This window comes from Aptenodytes forsteri, unplaced genomic scaffold (assembly GCF_000699145.1).
Source record: "Aptenodytes forsteri isolate BGI_AS27 unplaced genomic scaffold, ASM69914v1 Scaffold35, whole genome shotgun sequence".
In the NCBI taxonomy this organism is placed as follows: domain Eukaryota; kingdom Metazoa; phylum Chordata; class Aves; order Sphenisciformes; family Spheniscidae; genus Aptenodytes; species Aptenodytes forsteri.
In genome coordinates, this window is record NW_008795334.1 from 1,309,334 (window position 1) to 1,330,801 (window position 21,468).

General features: G+C 35.7%; 1 protein-coding gene across 1 annotated transcript in view; it reads right to left on the reverse strand.

Moving 5' to 3' along the window:
* SLC30A9 (solute carrier family 30 member 9) overlaps positions 1-20,743 on the reverse strand; it is a 42,041-nt gene extending 21,298 nt beyond the window's left edge. The window contains exons 1-9 of the mRNA XM_009280127.1: positions 20,705-20,743; positions 19,142-19,318; positions 15,245-15,307; positions 12,310-12,409; positions 10,829-10,921; positions 10,350-10,432; positions 8,892-8,950; positions 8,049-8,116; positions 3,214-3,316 (exon numbers count right to left, since the gene is read on the reverse strand). Coding sequence (XP_009278402.1) covers positions 3,214-3,316; positions 8,049-8,116; positions 8,892-8,950; positions 10,350-10,432; positions 10,829-10,921; positions 12,310-12,409; positions 15,245-15,307; positions 19,142-19,318; positions 20,705-20,708 — 750 coding nt within the window. The 5' untranslated portion in view covers positions 20,709-20,743. The remainder of the gene's footprint in view (positions 1-3,213; positions 3,317-8,048; positions 8,117-8,891; positions 8,951-10,349; positions 10,433-10,828; positions 10,922-12,309; positions 12,410-15,244; positions 15,308-19,141; positions 19,319-20,704) is intronic.
* Positions 20,744-21,468: the final 725 nt, after the last annotated feature.

The following is a 21,468-nucleotide window of genomic DNA, read 5'->3' on the forward strand; positions in this document are numbered from 1 at the left end:
AAAGGCGGATGCAATTTGCTGATCTGCACAGACGCTTTGTAACTGATATTGTATTAGAGCTGGAATATAATCCTCAAAATGTCATCTAAATCTGCCGCCCCCAAAAAAATTGTTAATTATACCTATATATATAATATATAGGTAATTATATAGTGTGTGTGTATACATATATATAATTGCTGTTGTTTATTATTTTAGAATTGCAACCGAAAGTGAACATTACGTGCAAGCACAAGTGTTGTTGCTCTACTTCAATGTGAAGGAATGAAGTTGTTCAGGGAAGAAAGCTATTTAAATAAATCCCTCTCAAAGAGAAATTATACAGAGACTATGGTGATGGCATACTACGTTTAAAGCGATAATTTTACACTGCATCTTCTTTCAGTAGTGAACTTTGTATTCTCCAAACTAAAGAAAAAAAATTATTTTGAAGGAAGAAATAAAAAACCTCTTGCTACCTAATTGGCCCATTTGGGATATATTTAATTAGGCATATATTAAACTATTGATGCAGTAAGTTATAAACCTACCTCAATTTTGCAAAGCATGTGCTTTGTTTTAGGACTATGAATTACTGAAACATAACAACAAGTATTAAAATTTAGACACTTCAGTCTTCGCAGCAGCAAGCTGCTTTGAGGCAGCAAGGTTTCTCCTGTGTTTTTCCCAAAACCACATACTCAAATATTTGAGCAAACCCCCGCTGCATTTTCAGTGAAACATTTAACTTTCACATTTAAAAAACAGAATAGCTCTACCACATGTAAGTGGTAGGTAATACCACTATCAAACTTGGTTCACCTATAAATTGACACACTTGGCCAAGTGAAAATCACACACTTTAAGGCTGCCTCCCCAGGCAGCAGATAAGTATTATCAGTTGAGTTAGTAGCACCCCATCTTCACTTTATAGCTGGAACAGCTGAAAGGTTGTGGAAAACCATTTACAGAAAAACAGCAAACAAAATGTGAGTCTTCAACCCAGTCTTTCTGGACAGAGAAGCATACAAGGTACAACTGAAGCAAAAAGGTAGCTAAAACTATGTTAAAATGCCTTTTAAGACATTAAGTCTGCTCTAAGGTTCCATGCATTCCTCATATTTGGAGGAGCACAAGACTTGCATTTTATGAGAGTCATAAGCTATCCAAGGACTCCTCTTGCGTGAACTGCAGAAGGGTTTCAGCCACTCACCTTTAAGTACTTTTCTTGTTTCCAAAGCTTTGCTATATCAAAAACTGCAACAAGAAAGATTCTTTCTACACTGGGAGAAGGGGAAATTTCAAGGTCTCGTAATGCATGACTCAAGCACACTAAAGAAAATAGTGGAAAAAACAACATTGATTTTGTCCCTGCACTCTAATATTACATGCCCAGCTCTGAGTCTGCCACACCACCTACCAAAGTAAGTGTGCCAGGTATGTGGCTATTTGTGCTGTGAGAGGCTGCTAAGGCAGTCTAGGAATAGAAAAAGAAACCAAGATGCTCAAATTCTCATTGTTATTCTACCAAGAGATGACTAAGCAAAGTCTGTCATTCTATTGAAATACTTTTCCTGTCAGTTATTGTAAGTTAACATTTAACCAAAATAAGAAAGAGGTATACTTTGTACATCATCTTAGTTTCAAGTCCTACTTATGATCCATGAAGTAGCTGAGTATAGTTCTGCTTACTACAACTCCTCTCGTTCAACTCATGCCTAAAAAAACTTAAGAATCTACATTCTGACTTGTCTCATTCTTACATTAATAGATGTATCAGTTATCTTAACGTATTATTACAACATTCTTGTCCGGGAGGGGCAGGGAGCAAGGCAGAGAGGAATGAGCATGTAACCCAAATTACTGAGATTTTGGTCTGACACCACTTCCTAAAGATAAGGCTGGTCACATCATGCATATGCATTGTGACAAACAAAATTAAGCCTGGCCTGGGACTTATTTCCTAATGCTTGTATATTTGACTAATATTACAACCCATTTAACCTTTTTTGGTACACTTTCATCTTGATAGTTATATGGAAAATAAATTGCAACTGAAGTACTGAGCAATCAAATCTATGAAAAAACAATAGTTCAGAAAAGAACAGAAGTAATTGGGGCAGGTGGTTTGAAGTAATGTAGATGTACTACAAATAGTATTATATTAGCAGAAATACTAGTCCAAACACCATTCAAATAGATTTTATTTATAATTACAGGTCGCTCTTTCTAGATTCCTTCTGCATTTAAGGCTTCTAACTAGGTCAGTTATTTTACCGTTAGCTTATAAACGCTCCATAAAATTACTGACATCAATATAAAAAAATAAAAAGAGCAGCTAGATAAACTTGTAGAAACCACTAGTTGAAACCACTAGTTTTGGCAAGTAAATTTGCAACAGAGTAACAACAGCTTTGCACTCAGATTGGGGAACAGCAGAGAGCACTCTGGGCTTAGCAGTATTTCTGAAGTAATGTGAAATTCTGACAAAATATGCCTTCATCTGCCTACAGTTTGATAAAAACTGTATATAACACTAACATTACTTTGTAACCGAGATTCACTTTTGTCTCCGGGAAGCTAAAAAATATACATGTATACTACACACACAGAGAAAAGAGTTCATCTTCCTCCCACTGCATGCACACAGAGCTTGTCACGCTCTTGGCAGGCTTTGTAATCTGAATGACTGAAACCAGAAATTATTTAATAATAAAGTAAAACAAAAACACCCTCTCCTAGATGAAACTGTTTATTTAAAAAACACCTTTAAGAGTGTTTTGCCTCAAAATTATTTAAATGGTCATTAGATTAAGTACTAGCTTTTTTCCTCCTAGATTACTATTAATTCTAGGAAGCATGTAAACCATACAAAACAGTACGAAAATGACCACAGGTATTGAACAGGAAGAGCACAGCAGAATCTCAGAGTCATTTTTAACAAGAGTTGTGGCTAATAAACTTGGAATTTCTAGGCTTCTCTACAACGCCAATGTAATCTATGAGCAAACTTTGTAAAGAAAAACAGTATTTTGCCATGCGCTCTAGTCCTTATAAATAAAATACTGTTTTCACTTCTCTGGTGTTTACTATTTAGACAGTATAAGCAAACCAAGGAATACTAGTAGATTGAATTATTGCTTTCAAGTGTAATACAACCACTGCAAGTATCTGTCTTTATTCCTGAAAAATTATTACAAGTGCTAACTTAAGCAGAATGGAAAAAATACTGACCTGGTTACATGTGTCTGCTAAAGAATGTATGGCTTCTGAAAACATACTTGCAGAACCCGTGTAAACCCAAGCAAGTAGCTTAAAGATAAAATTCAACCCATTTCTGAAAACAAAGAGAAGAAATAAGCTAGAGAACAACAGAATATTTGCTCTTTAATATTTTCAGCAAAACCGCAAGTGCTGTATAATCATGCGTCACCTGCCAGCAAGTGGTGAAACCAAGTATCAGTTTAATCATTAGAGACCTGTACAGGCAGATAAGGCATACACATTTTCTGCATGGTTACTATTAAAAAGCCCTTTCAGCTAAACTTGATATGTATAGATATACGATTTGTTTTTCCAAAATCGTTAACTTCTAAGCAGTCGTGAATAAGTTACGCTTCCTGAAAACTACCATCACATTCACTACTCAGAACAACTAATTGCCTACCAGTGGGAGAACACAAGCCTTAATGATTTCCTTTTCTCTTTCTTCAATCCTTTGCCTCCTTTACATCCCCTCCTGATACTAGAGCGCAAGGTTCCCCACTTCAGTCTCGGCTTGGGCAAGTCTCAGTAGGATACAAAGGTAAGACAACACACAGGAAGACAAGGCTGTCATTATATCACACTGTAAAAATTATCTATGGAACTTTTCCATTAAGATGTCCAGCGTGACTTGTCAAGTCTTTTTTAGGTTACGAGCTCACTGGAGTAAGCATTGTGTTATGTGTACAGAGAAAGGTAACTATTAGCACTAAAATCCGAGTCTACATTCTCACTTCAAACGTTATCAGAATCGGTAGGTTAATTGTTACAATCATATTGCAAAGAAAATCAGACTAGAGGATTATAACATTCTCCTCTATCTTTCTTAATACATCTGAGTTTAGCTTATTGGCAATTTTTAAAAGTATTCAAAAATGCAACTACAAGGTGTTGTTAATACTTATTTATAACACGTAATTTCATTTGAACAACCACATGCCAAGAAATTACATTTAAGTTAGAGGAAGCACAAGTCCAGCCCCTTGCCATACACCAAATTATATAGTTGCTTAAATAACATTCATTTTCAAGGTCATCCTTAAAAAATTTCTGTGAAACTACATCCACTTCTTCAAGCAAGAGGTAGCACTGTTTTCTATACCTCCCTCTATCCAAGGACCTGAACATGCTTTACAATTTTTAATTTAGTCTCATTACCTCATGAGATGGTGAAGCATCACCATAATTTATAGGTGGGAAGTAAAAAAATCCGTAAGTTAGTGGATAACCCCAGAAGAAAGGAAGGCTGTTTTAACACTAAACCATAATTTAAACTCCCTGTGTTAATTACAAGTTCTTCCAACTCACAGCATAGTGCATCTTTAGCATAGAAAGAAAATGAAATAAATTACAGTGGGATTCATGAGCACAGTCTCTTGACTTTTGTAATGTTCTTCTCAATGTAGTATTAATGGAGTTGACAGCTTATCTGAAGGTACAATTCAGTTGTGAGGCCCCCACCTGTTCAGATGACACAATAAGCACTCAGCTGATATTTTATTTCACCCCTACAAATTCCGAATTTGTGGGGGGATTTGACAGCCTACAAATCTAAAAAGAAACCACACTGAGATTTTCAAATGTCAGGCCCAGCAAAATCAATCTGTTAACGATGTCCAGTAAGTTGGAGACATAGGATAGAAAGATGAATGTTACACGGGAAATAATTACAAAAACACCTAGTAAGTCTACAGAGCCATCAAGGCTATTTGGTGTTTCCTGTCTGACTAGATGTTCACATCAATGTAAGACAATAGATAAAAGTCAGTTTTGGGAGGGGAAAAAAAAAAAGTCAGGTTTTTACTGCAAGAAAAATATGTATTGCTTTAAAAAACAAATTCACCACTGCATTTGAAAATAATAAGCCCTATGAAAGCCTAAATTCTGTTGAAGAAATACTACAAAGATTTTAAACAGCAGAAGAAAAATAATCCAAAACCAGCAGATTCTGAGAAGGCAGCTAAAATACTCTGAATCAGTTTGAAACAAAGTTATCTTTTACATCAGTGACCACCAATTCAGAAAGTATTTTCTCTATTGTGCTGAAATTAACTGAACTGACTGATTTAGCTACCTCGTTTCTATCTGCATGGATCTGAAAGACTAGGAAATCTTAACAGAACTTAAACCAAAGCTAAGGGTAAAGTCTGAAAAAGATTTATTGTAATGTTTTGGACATGACGCCAAGAAATAATGGGGAAAAAACCCAACCCCAAAACCATGATTCATTAGGTACAATTCTCTTGCTTATTAGACCTACTACTATACAGCATTTTCTAATAAGCCTCTCTTCTGCACCTACAAAATAAGCAATTTCATTCAACACAACTGTTTATAACTATTCCAAAGTCCACATAGGAGGCAGACATTCACCAACAAAATGGGGGGGGGAGGGGAAGCGTTGAAACAGATACACATCTTCCTTGCTGTCAGAAGTCTTGTCAATTTTAGTGTAAAGTCTAAATTTAATTGCTAACTTTAAAATGTACTAATACATGAACAGAATCAGCCTTTCATTAGAAAAAAAAAAACAAAAATACACAAATGCAAAAGTAGATCAAAATCAATTATTCAAATCAAGGTTCCTAACGTAACAATTTAAAGTAAAATTAAAACAAATTCAAATAAATCTATCCTCACTGAACTGTAAACTTGAAAAAATTAAAGGGCATTAATACTTGCTTTGACATATTTATCATTCCAAATGTGTTTCAAAGATAACCACCTCAAAACCCCAAGATGTATATGGGGAACAGGAATTACGGGGAATTGAGAAATCTATATATAGGGAATTGTACCATCATGTGATTGCCCACTTTTTATACTCTACCTTACAACATAAGATAATGGTCTAGAAGGACCTGGTCTGATTTACACAACCATCCCTGTCTACCTACATAAAATATTTAGGCTTTTGAAGAAAGAACAGTAAAAAAAAAAAGTCAAAATTAAGAAAATCAAACTGAAAATACTCAGATCTATTATGAATCTATGGAAAAAATCTTCTATTTAGGCTCTAGATTTGAGAACTAAACACATTTCATCACATCTATTTCCAAAGAAGCAGTAACGTTACTAACAACCTTGACCACTAGTATTTTTTAAAAATACTATATACTGTGCAAACTTTGTATTGTTTAAACGGTAAAGCATCAGCATGACAATGAAATCACGTCAACAATGCCAGACTCTGAAGAATGTTTTGCTAATAATAGATCATTCCCTTTTTGATAAGAATCAGTACCTTCCTGTATTTTTCTAACAGAGCTTCAAAGTTTTTCCTCACACACAGAATTCTATTAAGCATGTAGGCTTACACAACAAAAACACACTGTGTTTTTCAGAGTGCCAGTGCAGCTGGTCTATACCCTCCCACATGGATCTGTAGAGGAGAACTCTGCTTTTGATTGAGCCACGTTTCATCCTCACTGGGGAAGCCTGAAGTTTGTGAAAAGCCTACCAAATCATTCCAGCTGGAGAAGTTAAGACAGATTGGCCTTCCTTGACCCAAAACCAGAAGCCATTAAAAATCATGCTGATGTCAGGGGCCACAAAGAAAGGGGCACTGATGGTGGCCTTGACTTAAATCTCTGAAAAGTCATCAGGTATTTGAGGGCCACGAGATCCTTTAACTTCTAAAAAAGCTCCACAAAAAGATGACTGAGCAACACAACAGGCTCTACAAACTTCTGCTAGCCTGGCTGCCAGGCATTCTTCTATAGAAGTACCTAATCATCCAAAAGGTATTTATGAAGAGAGTGCAATGTTTATAGCAATGACCTATTTACAAAGCAGGAGGAAAGGTCTGTTTTCTCTAGATCATTTTAAGAAAGTGAAGGAGGTGGAAGTGACCATACAACATCGCTCCCCCTTTTCTTCCCCCCCCCTTTGAACACTCCCAACTAGCAGTTCTTATATGTTTTTAACTTAGAAAGCTCTGAAGAGTTACTAGTAGAATACTCAATAAAGAGGGAGGTTCTTAGTCAAAACACCTTTGTGGTTCCCTCCCCTCCCCCCCTAAGCAAAAAGCATATAGTTTTGTAGGAAAACTCAAGGAGTTATTTCCTGGTCAAAATGTTGTTTCCTGTGCCAAAAAAGCATTTTCCCTATGTTTCTATTTTGCTCCCTTATATCGATAGTGTCTTAGCAAATACCTTTTATAAAATCAAGTTTATTTTAAAAATTCACAGGTTTTATGGCAAGTAAATTTTAGCCATCATTTCCTGAGAGAAACTTAACACACTTCTGTGTATTTCATGCCAGATAAGCAAATGAACACAGAGACTAAAACCAGGATGGTTAGTTTAGTTTTGTTTCATTCATTCAAACTTGTAAGACATGTGAAAGGCAAAAACGTCCTAAAATATCCCCTTTTCAGTTAGAGAGGAAAAGAGTTGAATAACAGAGAAAAGTGAATTCTTTTCTGTTGGTTATATGGAAGATTGTTTAAAACGTATGAAAATCTTCCTCTCAAGAAGGAGCAAGAAAAAAGGATAACTTTAAATGCCTGCCTCTCCATGTCCTTCAAAATTTTAGTTTTTACTTTAATGAACTGTTTAGTCTGATCAACTTCAAAAAATTTGCTCTTCTCTGATCAGAGATATATTCTATCCCTGATCTCTATATTTTGATGAATGTATTTACCTAAACTCTCTCCCATCATCAATGAATAAACAAATCTATTAACTTCAGTTACAGAGACACAGGTACCTTTAGCTTGAATACAAACTGTTATCATTTCCAGGATAATAAAAATAAATTGGTTTATACTTGCATAAAAAAAACATTTATTTTTTTAAACTTACATGCAAATAGCTACCATTACCACCTTCCCTGGTCCCTTGAAAAACATAGCTGCTGCACTGGAGCGTGGCTACATAAAGAAATAAGAGATTGTTAAAATAAAATAACCAAATCTTGACCTCATGAAGGACCTACCATACAAATTATTAAATAAAAACTTTGCATTGCCCTGTATTGCAAAAGTGAAGCTACAGTCCTTGAAGCCTGCTAATTTACCACTGAATGCTCACCCAAACTGCAGTTGGGTCTTACACATTTCCACAAATGGATGGCTATAAAAAGGATAAACAACCAACAAAGCCTCCAGCAGGGGCCACTGCAACCATAAGGACAGGAGCCAGCTGTGCAGCAGAAAGATTAAGAAATCATTCTACCATAGCAGAGCACCTGGATCTAGGGAATGGGTCTGCTTAAGCAAAGAGGAAGGACCAGTAAGGCACAGAGCAAAGTGTTAATGTTTTAGGTTTTTTTCCTTACTAAACCTATTTCATTTCTTTAAATTAATAATATATTTACTATACATGTTTATAGGCTATAGATGAAATCACAAATACAGCTGCAATTTTGTTAATAAGAAGGCGATTGACTTTAAAAAAAAAAAAAAAAGCCTTACTGGTGGGTTACACTGCCACAGTAGGAACTAGGAACCCATTTAAACTGGCATGAGAACATTTACCACTGCATTACAATCAGAGATAGATCTGGTATATTACAGTGCAAATAAATCTTCCAATAATATTCAGTTAGTTAAGCTTATGCAACTGTTTCACAATTTTTTCCTTCAAAAGGTGTCATCGTACATCTCGTGGCATTTTTCTAGCCAAAAACTTTAAAACATCTCTTACCTTAGTATTTCCAAAGAACTCCTTGTATTCCCTCAACAGCCTTTGGTTTCTAAATAGATCTGCAATACAAAATTGTTACCATGAATACGTACTAGTAACCAGTAGTTTCAGGAACTGAAGTATTTTTTTTTTTTTATGCAGCAGCCAACTTCCAGTAAGAGCTACATGGTCTGTCTTTCTTTGTGAAAAACTCCTCTCCTGGTATTGTTAATCAGATACACATATTGTTATATACTTACGCAAAATGCCAAATACAATCTGTTATGATCCTATACATCGTTGCCATTTCTACCAACAAAGGATGATACACAGAAAGAAAAACTCAAAATACACTGCACCAAATCCAGGCATTCTACTGCCCCCCTCCCGTCCCTTAACCACGAAAGAGAGGGATAAGGGCGTTTCAAAGCAAGTCTCAACATCAGTATTTTTCCATCCACTAATGATGTTTAGTAACTTCAAAATAAACATTGGTATACTACAGTATCTAGAAGCTGTAGTGCTAGATTCTCCCTTACAAAGTTATACAAAATACATTGTGCGCAATAATTTAAATAGATTAAAACAGCCAGTGGAGTACAAGGACAGTCTGTAAAAGGGAGTTACCACTTAAAGTATACAATGTTTCAGTATGCTATTATGACTGAGTAGTATTTTTTCAGTCTCATTTTTTGGATTACGTCCAAGAATTATTCTGCCGGTCACTAAAAATTCTGAAGCTATGACTGCAGGCTCAGTATAAACACTTACAGGTACCTTAACGAGTGCCTGCAGCCCTAGCCTTTTTACTAGGAGGGTGTTCCAGTGGCACAACTGTTTCAAAAAAAAAAAAAAAAAAAAAAAGTGAAGAGACCTCTAATTTTAAGGTGCATAATTGGAATAAGTACCTTGAAGCAATATTGCCTCTCCTGTGATTTCAACTGACTAGACAGATCAAAATCCATTACAAACTACTGATTTGACGGTACCTGTTATTGATAATACCAGCAAGGATGACAATGATTTTAAGCAAAAACATGATTTGGGGGCATTTCCCCCCCTTCTGAAGCAAAAAGTAAGCTGAATTCATTTCAGAGGAAAAATAAGTGAGTAACGGTACGGTATCAAGATTTGGATTGGTTTTAAGTCTTTTCAAAATTCTCAATAAAAAAAAAATCCAAAACCACTGAAGTTGTTAATTATAATCTAAAAATTGAAAGCCCCCCGAAAAACAAAGCATGACTATAGATCTCAACTGAATGTATATTCTTGTTATATCACAGATAAATTTTAAGATAGTAACAGATTGTATCTGCATAGATACTAATGTGTTACTCTAACACTATGCTATAAAACCTTATCAGTAATTGCTAATTCCAAATTCGTATGTTCTCCCTGAAGTAGCACACCATCTAGTGGATTTCTAACAACCATACTTTGTTGTTTACATTTGAAGTTATTTGAAAACTCTGTACTCACTTTCTCTGTACTTGATCTCTGCCTCTTTACGTCGTTTTCTTTCTCTAGCAAGAGCCTCTGGACTACCCCAAACTTCAAGAGACCTGCACAGGGTAAAAGTAACTTAACAATGGTTCTATTTATGCAACTTTTTTTCAGTTTGACTACATTACAAATGCCTTTCCTAAAAGCAGAACATCACATCTTTCTTTCTGATAAGAAGCCACGCAGACTACTTTACAGAATAAAAAGCTGGGCAAGAGGGGGCTGAGGACAAGCACTTAATCCTTGGACACGTGAAACATACCCTCCAATTTTATATACGCCATATAATTATTACAATAATGAGGATATAAAACGTGTTCAGATAGAAAATGGAAAATATTATTGCCCTTTCACATTGTAAACCTGACTTCTAAAAGTTTTTTCTCTTTCTCTCTCTCTCTCATATAATCCATTTCAAATGATCCAAACATTTTCCTTTATAAAAATGTTCTTACTTTGCCTCTACATCCGATCTCAGGTACACAGTGAAAGTCTCAGTGTCATCATGGGGGCTTCGTCGTCTAATTTTTCTCAGCTGGTCTAAATCACTAAGGGAAGTGGACAAACAGCTTAGTGATAGAAAAGTTCATATTAGTCTAATTTTACTTTTATGTCTGAGTGATCTTCCACAATTTTGATATTATTAATTTGCAGTACAAAAAACTGAAGTTGTTTACTTGAGCCAAACAGAACAGATATGCAACATGAAGCAAGCGATCTCTAGAATGCTATTGAAAACCACTGTGCTTTCCACGCTCAAAAGTCCAAATCACGTCTTCGCACTATGAAATACTATACGTGGAAGACAAATAATAAAACATCCAATGAATGATCTGCGTGTAACTGATAATGTGCACAAGTGCTAAACAAGAGGGTTCATGGCTTAACATCTCTAAATGGAAATCAGAAGTCATGTGACATGAAAAGTTAAGAAATTTAACCTCAAAACCTACACACCCAGCACAAGCTGCAAAAGGCTGGAGATAAAACTACTTGGGGGAACAGAAAAATTTCCTGTGCTGAGCTACACATTAGGGCATCTACATGGAGAAGCATCAGGGACTTTTTTTTTTTTTAAAATACAACAGAACATGTCACATTAGGGCCTACATGGAGAAGCATCAGGGACTTTTTTTTTTTTTAAAATACAACAGAACATTTCATTTTTAGCCCCCCCCCCCCCCCTTTGTTGCAAAACTTTAGCTAGTTATTTCTCTGCACAAGCAGCCAGTTATGATAAAAATATGGCAGAGGACTAAGCATAATTTGCCACTGGATTTTCAGCAAAGACCAAGTTGCGTGACATACACTGTATGTAAAAACTGGGGAAGAACAGTGACAGCATAAAGAGTTATAAACAAAGCTGCTAAGTCTTTGGATTTAATATGGGTCACACACATAACATGCATGAAATCTGACAGACACCTCAACTATAGCGATACTCAGTAAGACCTGCTGGCAGGCATGGCACATAGTAAAAGGCAGTAAATATGAATCAAGTAACAATAGTTAAGTTACAATGAACCAGATTATGTTTTATTCCAAATTACAGACCTCACGTAACATGAGGTTTCCACTGATCTTTTAGAGATGTTCACATCAAACCATCATGACCGCAAAATGCTGAAACAAGAGTTATTTGCCATTCCCCCCTATAACTAGCCACTCTCTGCCCCCAGCTAGATTTATGGTCATGTAAGTACAAATAAATTACTTTAAGAAGCAACTACGGAAACATGCAGACTAAATGCAAGTCCCTAATCCACTGTAACACTAAGTAAACAAGAACTAACTTCAGGCACTTATGATTATGTATACCGCAAAAGTGTTTAGAAAAAGTTGCTATGCAAAATCACCCTACAATCACTATTACTTTTGAAGCACATACGAACAAACAAATATTCACAATTTAAATTTCAACTCAAACCCATCATACCTGGATTTAAGACAAAACTCATTTATTGCTCTGACTCCAGTGATGAAGTTATTCTGTGTGTATTTTGGTCCATACTCTCTTTTTTTAAGGACTGCTTTCACTTAAAAACAGAAATAGACAAGGAAGTTAAGTCACTCACGGAGACAACAGCAGAAACTTCAAAAGATAATTCAATCTAGTGTCATATCATGACACCTCTAAGTGGAGATCTGAAAAACAATGCTTGTCAGCGAGATAGAAAACTTACAGTGAAGAGAAAGGAATGTTCTTCATTGTGGAAATAAGTAAGAGTAGAATGATTTACCTCCAGAAACGCTACTTGCTAAGTTGTAGTTCAGGACTCTCAAACATCCCACACACTTAACTGCCACTGCCAGCTACTTCTCCAACTTTGATGTCAGAGATGGTGTTTGGCTACTAAGAGAGCATTCAAATACGGCAATTTGGAAACCCTCGCTCTAGCAACTGAGATGGCAACACAGAGCTGCATTTCTTTTTTTTTTCCCCCAATACTTAATCTTATCTGCAGAAGGTGGAATTGATTGACCTTTGCAAACCATACAGAGAACTGAGACAGACTGTATACATCGTTTTTCTCAATTATTACTTTCAAAATTAGCACACTTAGTATCGGGCATTTATAACAATTAAAAATACTTTAATACATTCTTTATTTATAATGCTTTGTATGTCTAGAAGATGTACTCTAATCACATCAGATTTTCATGCACAAGGAAAATACCACCACACGTATTCAGAAAAAGGATAAACGAAATTTTAAATTTATGCCATTATTTCCTGCTTGTCTATATGTACATAACTTCATCTTATTTTCAAATGTAAGTCACTGTACACTCATTTCCATTAAAAACGTTATGCTTATTGGAAGAAGAGTTACAATTGCTGAAGGACATAACATTAAAGAATACAAATGAAAACAAATTCTGCAGGCAAGACGACTTATGAACACACATGAACTTCCTGCATATCACAGGATTGATACGATTTCTATAGTTAGTCCAGAACTTCTCTTTAAGTCACAGGATACTTACAGAAAGATACTGCATTTAAACACTTTGAGAAAAATTTTCCCCAGAGTTCTCCATTGTCTTATTTCTGAGTTTTGAAAGCTTAAAGGCAAAATATATTGCTTGACACTCAACAATGCACTAACACTACAAGTATCAATATTTACCATAAAAATCCAATTTCTGTAATCCAGTTTGAACTTAAACATTTTTTTTAAGTACTTGAGTAATCACATTTACCCCACGATGCTCCTGAGCGAAGGTGACAAAAAAGTTAGAGTTTTCCTAAAAACAGTCCACCATTTAATAAGGTTAGAACAGGATGAACATTTTTAAACAAGAAGAATGCTTCCCGTCTTTTCTTATTTAAAACAGATATATATCCAAAGTGCATTAGCCTTAGTAAAAAATAACTTGTGGATTTATCAAACACTTACTAATCCATCTTTCAGAAACACAGGTAAATTTCACTAAAAGAAAATACTATAACCAATTGTACACTGCAGAATGTCTCAACAATCCTACCCCTAGTTCAAATAACTGTATCAAATTGGCAATAAAAGTGGAGGGGGAAAAAAAAATCAATTTGGTATTTCCAAGAGAAGGACAAAGCCCAATAAAAGATGATGTAAATAAAACACTTTAAATAGCACAAATTTTTAAGATTAGTGATCCTTTAAAAAAATCATTAGTGATCCTTTAAAAATCCAAGTAATACTTGGATCAATAAGTTTCTAAGTCACAGCAGCATCTGAAGACTAGTATTCCACTTTCTAGACACTATCAAAATCTTTAACATAAACATTCTTACTTGTGTGTCTATAATCTACAGAGGCAAAACTCTTCTCACTGAAAGATATAGCTGTTTTTACAATTATTTCACAGTGTACCTAATTTCTCCTATCTACCCTGTATGTTCCCCCTGCATGCATACACTAAGTGACAACAGACCCAGAGAAATTGACATAAAGGATGTAGACAAGAGTGTACAGAAAATAAACACAGAGACACACTGATCTCACCTTGTTTCTAGCCAGTATTATGATTTGATGTTTCTTTAAATTTGGGGAAAGACAGGAAGGAATTTTGATACAGTTTATAGCCTGCTGAGTCACTTTCACTCCAGAAATTTCCTTTTTTTTTTTTACAGAGTTTAAAGAGAAATGGCAATTTCTATTTTGATAAAGTTCTTTCCATACATAGAAGGGTAGGAATGATCAAAAGCAAAGGAGTTTTTAATAGCATAATTCTCACAATAACGTAATAGAAACTATTGGAATGAAGATGGTGTGAAATCAAGTCAAGATAAATTAAAAATATGAAAGAAAGTTATGCTCTTATTTTATCCACTTATGTTTTTAAACAATGTAACTAAAGACCAAAGCATGTATTTACTACAGGCACAAATGGGAACATTACAGGACTCAGATTAGGCAGTTCATGTGGTCAAAATATATTTAGAAGCAACACTGATTAGATTAACTCAGCAATAAGAAGGAACAGAGGAAGACTTAGAACAAGGAACAGGGAAAGATCAAGTATTCAGCTTAGCCACATTAAGTCTGAGATGATGAATGGACATGCCTAAAAACATGCAAGGAGGACAGACTGTGGTAACAGATGAGAAAACAAATTAGTCTTTTCCTGACAAACTCATCATCTTAAATGAAACAATTAAAAACAGACACAGAAGAGTGAGTAATTAGAAGGAATACTGCTACATTTGATTTTTCAGGAGTCATTTTCAAACAACTGGGTACCAAACAAAGCTGACATACAAGTGTGTTTTAAAATGTTATTCACATAACTTGTTACACAATTGAAGAGGAAACATAGTCTCCTTACACATATCTCTTTTGACTACTAGAGACAGCAGTCAAGTTTCAATACAGGAAGTATTTCTTTACCTTTCACTTGGATTGGCTCTTTAAGGAAAGACTGCTTTTGACCTGCATTGGTCGTATCTTGTCCTGTAAAATAAAAATAAAGCTCACTGTAAATATGGAAGTACCTACTTTTCTTTTTAGTAAGTTTGGTTGACATAACAAAATAAGAATATGTCTTAATATTGCTTTCCACCCTGACAATTAAAAAACATTTTTGCTAGTTTTCCAACATTTAAAACTTCCAAAATAAAATACAGAAATAGTAAAAAAAAAAAAACCAACAAAATAATACATTTAATATAGCACTTATCAAAAAACTCCTAGCAGCTTGCAGAAGAGCACCAACTTGCAACATACTTCAGAAAGCATCCTGAATTTTTAAAAAAATATTTTAACAGTGTACTTATAGTTTGGGGCAAGTTTTATACAAAATTTTATATTAGCAAATACAATGAATTCTATATAGTTTATGGCTGCTGATCACCCGAGTCTCATGGAGCTTTCAAGCTGTAATTCAATTTTAAGGGACCGAAGCTTTTTACCCTACAAAAAGCTAGCTCCTTAAAATACAGAATATATAAACCAAAATCCACAACTCTTGTGTCACAAGCTGGAGCCAGAATGAAAACAAAGTATATTAGCTGGTTTTGAAATTTGAGGATATGACTCAATAAAAAGTCAATAAAATATAAAAAGGCACAAAAGTATCAAGATTTATATCTATGCACCGAGATCTACGTACACCAAGTACCCTTTTAAAGTTTACTACCTCAGCCTAGAGACTGGACAAAATCACAGTGCATCAGTGAGAAGAAAAAAAAAAAAAACAAACTGAATACTTCAATTCACAATTACTGTTTTTCAGACAAGCAGAGGTTGATCTGACAGAACTTTCAAGATGAATACATTAATATTTTCAATATCACATTAACAGGAAAAGCATTTCCTAAGCTTATTGATAAAGAAATGGAGGTCCAAAAGAGATCCATTATTTGCTAAATATTTAAGTTGCTGGAAAATTATGGCAATCTTTACAAGCAGCGTATTACCTTTTCAGAATTCTATCAAAATATCATGGGTTTTTAAATAAACAGCAGTAACATGTCCATAACGCGTAAGAACGATCTATCCACTAGGCCCCAGAAAACAGGGTGGGAACACCCCTTCTGATGATAGTCAATAATTATATAAACTTAAGGCAATCATGAAAGCAGTAGTGCTAGACTATTTTCACATGTCTGACTTTTAACACCAGTAACTGCACATTAAGAACTCAGAAAATACCAACAACTACAACTGGCTCTACAGTCTTTTCACTGTATTCAGGCAGACATTCTTCTGCAAGAATCTTGCCCTCTGGCAACCATCTTCAGCTCAAGACTGTCCAAGAAACATAAACGGTCTTAAGTATTATCCTCTTCTAAAATCCAATCACAGACTTAAGAAATACTATCTAATTGTTACACTCAGACCAACATTTAAGATCCACCTTTCTACTTCCAAACATCAGAAAAATAATACTCTTAGTTGGCTATAGTTACTAGCTTTTAAATACTGCTGCAAGCCTCAGGAATTTACAAGTTACTAAAGAAATAACGAATGCCTGCTAAGCTGACAATGAAGAGAAGAAAATTTTCTTTAGTAGACCACTTAGTTTTAGACAAAAGCACATAGAAAGAAAGCTTTCATTTTAAAATGCATTTGTTACCTCTTAAGCACAGTAGTCTTCCAAACACATACCTGTACAGTCCTACACTTAATAAGCAGAAAAAATAGAGGATGCTACAATGGAGCAAGGACAAGACAGTTCTGAATTTCACAAGCACCTAACTAGCACAAGATTGACAATCAAATTGAACAGCAAGGAGGGTCAGGTTATGTCCATTATACCAAGTGTTTAATGTGAATGCTGCAGGTGTGACAACTGTCAGATTAGAAAGCTCTAGCAGATGAAACAGCTCAACCTTCTTTACCAGTCATCTATAGCCTGACCTGGAGAAGTCACAGTGCTCAGTATTGACATTCATTCAATCTTTATCACTAGTTCATTTCACACAACAAACCTGAAATACTACAAAAAGAATTCAAGTAAGCAAGCGAAGTGGTAAAAGACAAGTAATACATTCCATTTCTTATCCCTTAAGTTACCTAATCCTTTCTGACATCCACATTGAGAAGAAAAAAAAAAAAAACAAACTGAATACTTCAATTCACAATTACTGTTTTTCAGACAAGCAGAGGTTGATCTGACAGAACTTTCAAGATGAATACATTAATATTTTCAATATCACATTAACAGGAAAAGCATTTCCTAAGCTTATTGATAAAGAAATGGAGGTCCATTCACAATTACTGTTTTTCAGACAAGCAGAGGTTGATCTGACAGAACTTTCAAGATGAATACATTAATATTTTCAATATCACATTAACAGGAAAAGCATTTCCTAAGCTTATTGATAAAGAAATGGAGGTCCAAAAGAGATCCATTATTTGCTAAATATTTAAGTTGCTGGAAAATTATGGCAATCTTTACAAGCAGCGTATTACCTTTTCAGAATTCTATCAAAATATCATGGGTTTTTAAATAAACAGCAGTAACATGTCCATAACGCGTAAGAACGATCTATCCACTAGGCCCCAGAAAACAGGGTGGGAACACCCCTTCTGATGATAGTCAATAATTATATAAACTTAAGGCAATCATGAAAGCAGTAGTGCTAGACTATTTTCACATGTCTGACTTTTAACACCAGTAACTGCACATTAAGAACTCAGAAAATACCAACAACTACAACTGGCTCTACAGTCTTTTCACTGTATTCAGGCAGACATTCTTCTGCAAGAATCTTGCCCTCTGGCAACCATCTTCAGCTCAAGACTGTCCAAGAAACATAAACGGTCTTAAGTATTATCCTCTTCTAAAATCCAATCACAGACTTAAGAAATACTATCTAATTGTTACACTCAGACCAACATTTAAGATCCACCTTTCTACTTCCAAACATCAGAAAAATAATACTCTTAGTTGGCTATAGTTACTAGCTTTTAAATACTGCTGCAAGCCTCAGGAATTTACAAGTTACTAAAGAAATAACGAATGCCTGCTAAGCTGACAATGAAGAGAAGAAAATTTTCTTTAGTAGACCACTTAGTTTTAGACAAAAGCACATAGAAAGAAAGCTTTCATTTTAAAATGCATTTGTTACCTCTTAAGCACAGTAGTCTTCCAAACACATACCTGTACAGTCCTACACTTAATAAGCAGAAAAAATAGAGGATGCTACAATGGAGCAAGGACAAGACAGTTCTGAATTTCACAAGCACCTAACTAGCACAAGATTGACAATCAAATTGAACAGCAAGGAGGGTCAGGTTATGTCCATTATACCAAGTGTTTAATGTGAATGCTGCAGGTGTGACAACTGTCAGATTAGAAAGCTCTAGCAGATGAAACAGCTCAACCTTCTTTACCAGTCATCTATAGCCTGACCTGGAGAAGTCACAGTGCTCAGTATTGACATTCATTCAATCTTTATCACTAGTTCATTTCACACAACAAACCTGAAATACTACAAAAAGAATTCAAGTAAGCAAGCGAAGTGGTAAAAGACAAGTAATACATTCCATTTCTTATCCCTTAAGTTACCTAATCCTTTCTGACATCCACATTTTATCATCACCACTTTAAATTTGATTACTCTAAACTTAAATCCTTTAAATACTGGAATGACAGAGAAATAAATTTCAGCATTCCTCCCTTCTTATGCATTTGAAATTTATACATTGATGCCCACAAGCAACAAATACTAAGAATTCTGCAACCAGAATATCACACAATTGAAAAAAAAAAAGTTATCAATTGTTAACTACATAAAGTTTTTACATTTATATAAACACTTTATTTTAGCTTAGTACTACCTGTTCCAACTTTATGCAGGGTTTCTTCAGGGGTTGATCTATTTGTATCTTCTGATCCAAGATCTTTTTTCTGACCATTGGAGGTATAAACTCTCACTTGACTCATCAACTGCACAGGCAGACGATTGCATGGTAGAACATAAGACAGACTCCCACTTTTCATTGAAGCTTGCCATCCTAACGGGGAGGAAAAAAAGATGTTTCAGGCAACCATTTTGGAAGGAAAAAGAGGGGAAAGTGGTCCAGCTATACCAGCATGTTATGGAAAGTTAGCTTTTAAGTACTGATATGCGCTTATTTTACCCATGTTTAGGAGTTACAAAATGGGAGTACACAGCATGCTTTCACTGCCTCCCTTCAAACATCCACTTTTCAACGTCATTCTAACGTTAGGGTTTTTCCCCATACGATATGGTATGCAGTTTTTCCAAATACCTCTAGATGATCTTAAGAGGGTAAAAAAAAAAAAAAGATACAAAGCTATTGGATAATATTGGCTTACTGATACATTAAGTCCCATTCTCGTCATACTACCTCAAAATCTTTAAAATACAAGTATTGATAAAAGAACAAATACAGAGCACTACAAAACTATTAGCCAGTGTTGCCATTTCATTTCACTGTGTACACTCTGTACAAACCACAGCTACCAATTAAGAAAAACTAAACTGTGTGCATTACACATTAAGAGCAACTTGCTACAGAAATTACGTAGAAAAGCACAAAACATTGTATAAAACATTTTATACAGAAGAATCTTAAATTTTGCAACATTTACAACAGACAAATTACAAGACAAATATGTAAAAAGCCTATTGAGAAAACACCCTGGACAGGCAATCTTCAATTTCAAAAGACTAGCCAAAAGTAGAGTTGTATGCAGTACAGGCCAAACCTGTATTAGCAACCAGTTTCTTTTAGGCAGTACAAACACTTCTGTAGAGAGAGTATATAACTCCTCCAACCAGAAATGCAACAGGCAGACTGGCTGCTTTGGAAAGCACTCATTAAAAGGAAAAATAAATTTAAAAAAAAAAAAAGGCCGCAGCAATTAATAATAATTTGTATTAAAAACAGCTTATCTTGGTAAATATTGACATTGTATGCAGTACAGGCCAAACCTGTATTAGCAACCAGTTTCTTTTAGGCAGTACAAACACTTCTGTAGAGAGAGTATATAACTCCTCCAACCAGAAATGCAACAGGCAGACTGGCTGCTTTGGAAAGCACTCATTAAAAGAATAAATAAATTTAAAAAAAAAAAAAATTAAGCAGTGCTGGTAAATCAAGTCATACAAAGTATGACTAATCATATATGAATAATGCACCTCTCAACAAAATGATATTTTATAAAACTGTTTATTCCATAAGAGTCTCAACAGCTTTCCTTTTATTTCAGTCCTCTGCAGTACAGAAGCATCTGCACGTGTGCATGCACTGATCTGAACCTTACAGAAGAACAATTTCACCAAAAGAAGTCAGATAAGCTCTTATTGACTATTAGTTGTTGCTAATGTGACAAAAGCCCAGAAAAATCAACTCAACAGAGCTCAGTGAACTTACTCATTATGACTACGATAAATATACGGCACGAGATGAGCAGTGTTGTTTCCTAAGCTTTGGTGATACTAGAGCAGCTGAAAAAGGAAAACTTAATCAGCATGTTTAGAGAACATTTGTCATACTAATCCATACACATGCAAGAAGCCATTAAAGAAAAAGGTATTTGCAGCAATTCAACCGTAAGTGATTACGTGAAGCGGGACAAAACTGGTCAGAATTTAAATTTCATGGGACCTGTGGCCTAAAGGAAAAGCCAGGGCTCTCTTCTCAGACCAATGCAAATCCTGTAAGACTACGCTTCATTTTATATATATAGTTACTGCAAAGTTCAACCCCAACACGGCCATGACGTATCAGTTTTACGTAAGACTGGGGCTGATAGGGCAGCAGGCCTTACAAAGGGCGTACGAAAATACCCGCGTTAAGCTATTACGCTCGTCAGGATACGCCTCGCCTACCGAGGCGGCTGTGGCTTGAACGCTTTCCTCCTCTTGAAGTCGATCCTCGGAAGGCAGCCTGCGCGCTCCGGCGGCTCCCGGCCCGGAGATGCCCCACAGCCGGGGACAGTGCCACCGCCTCAAGAGGAATCCCTTCCCGCCCCTGCTGGCGCCCGAGGCCGGCTGGCACCAGGCGCCTGCGAGCGCTGGCACTCGCTTTTCCCCGCGCCAGCACACAGCTCGGTTACAGCTTCCCACGAGACTCGACCGGGGAAGGTGGGGGACGGACGGCACGGCCCGGCACGGCCCGGCCCGGGGCGGGGGGGG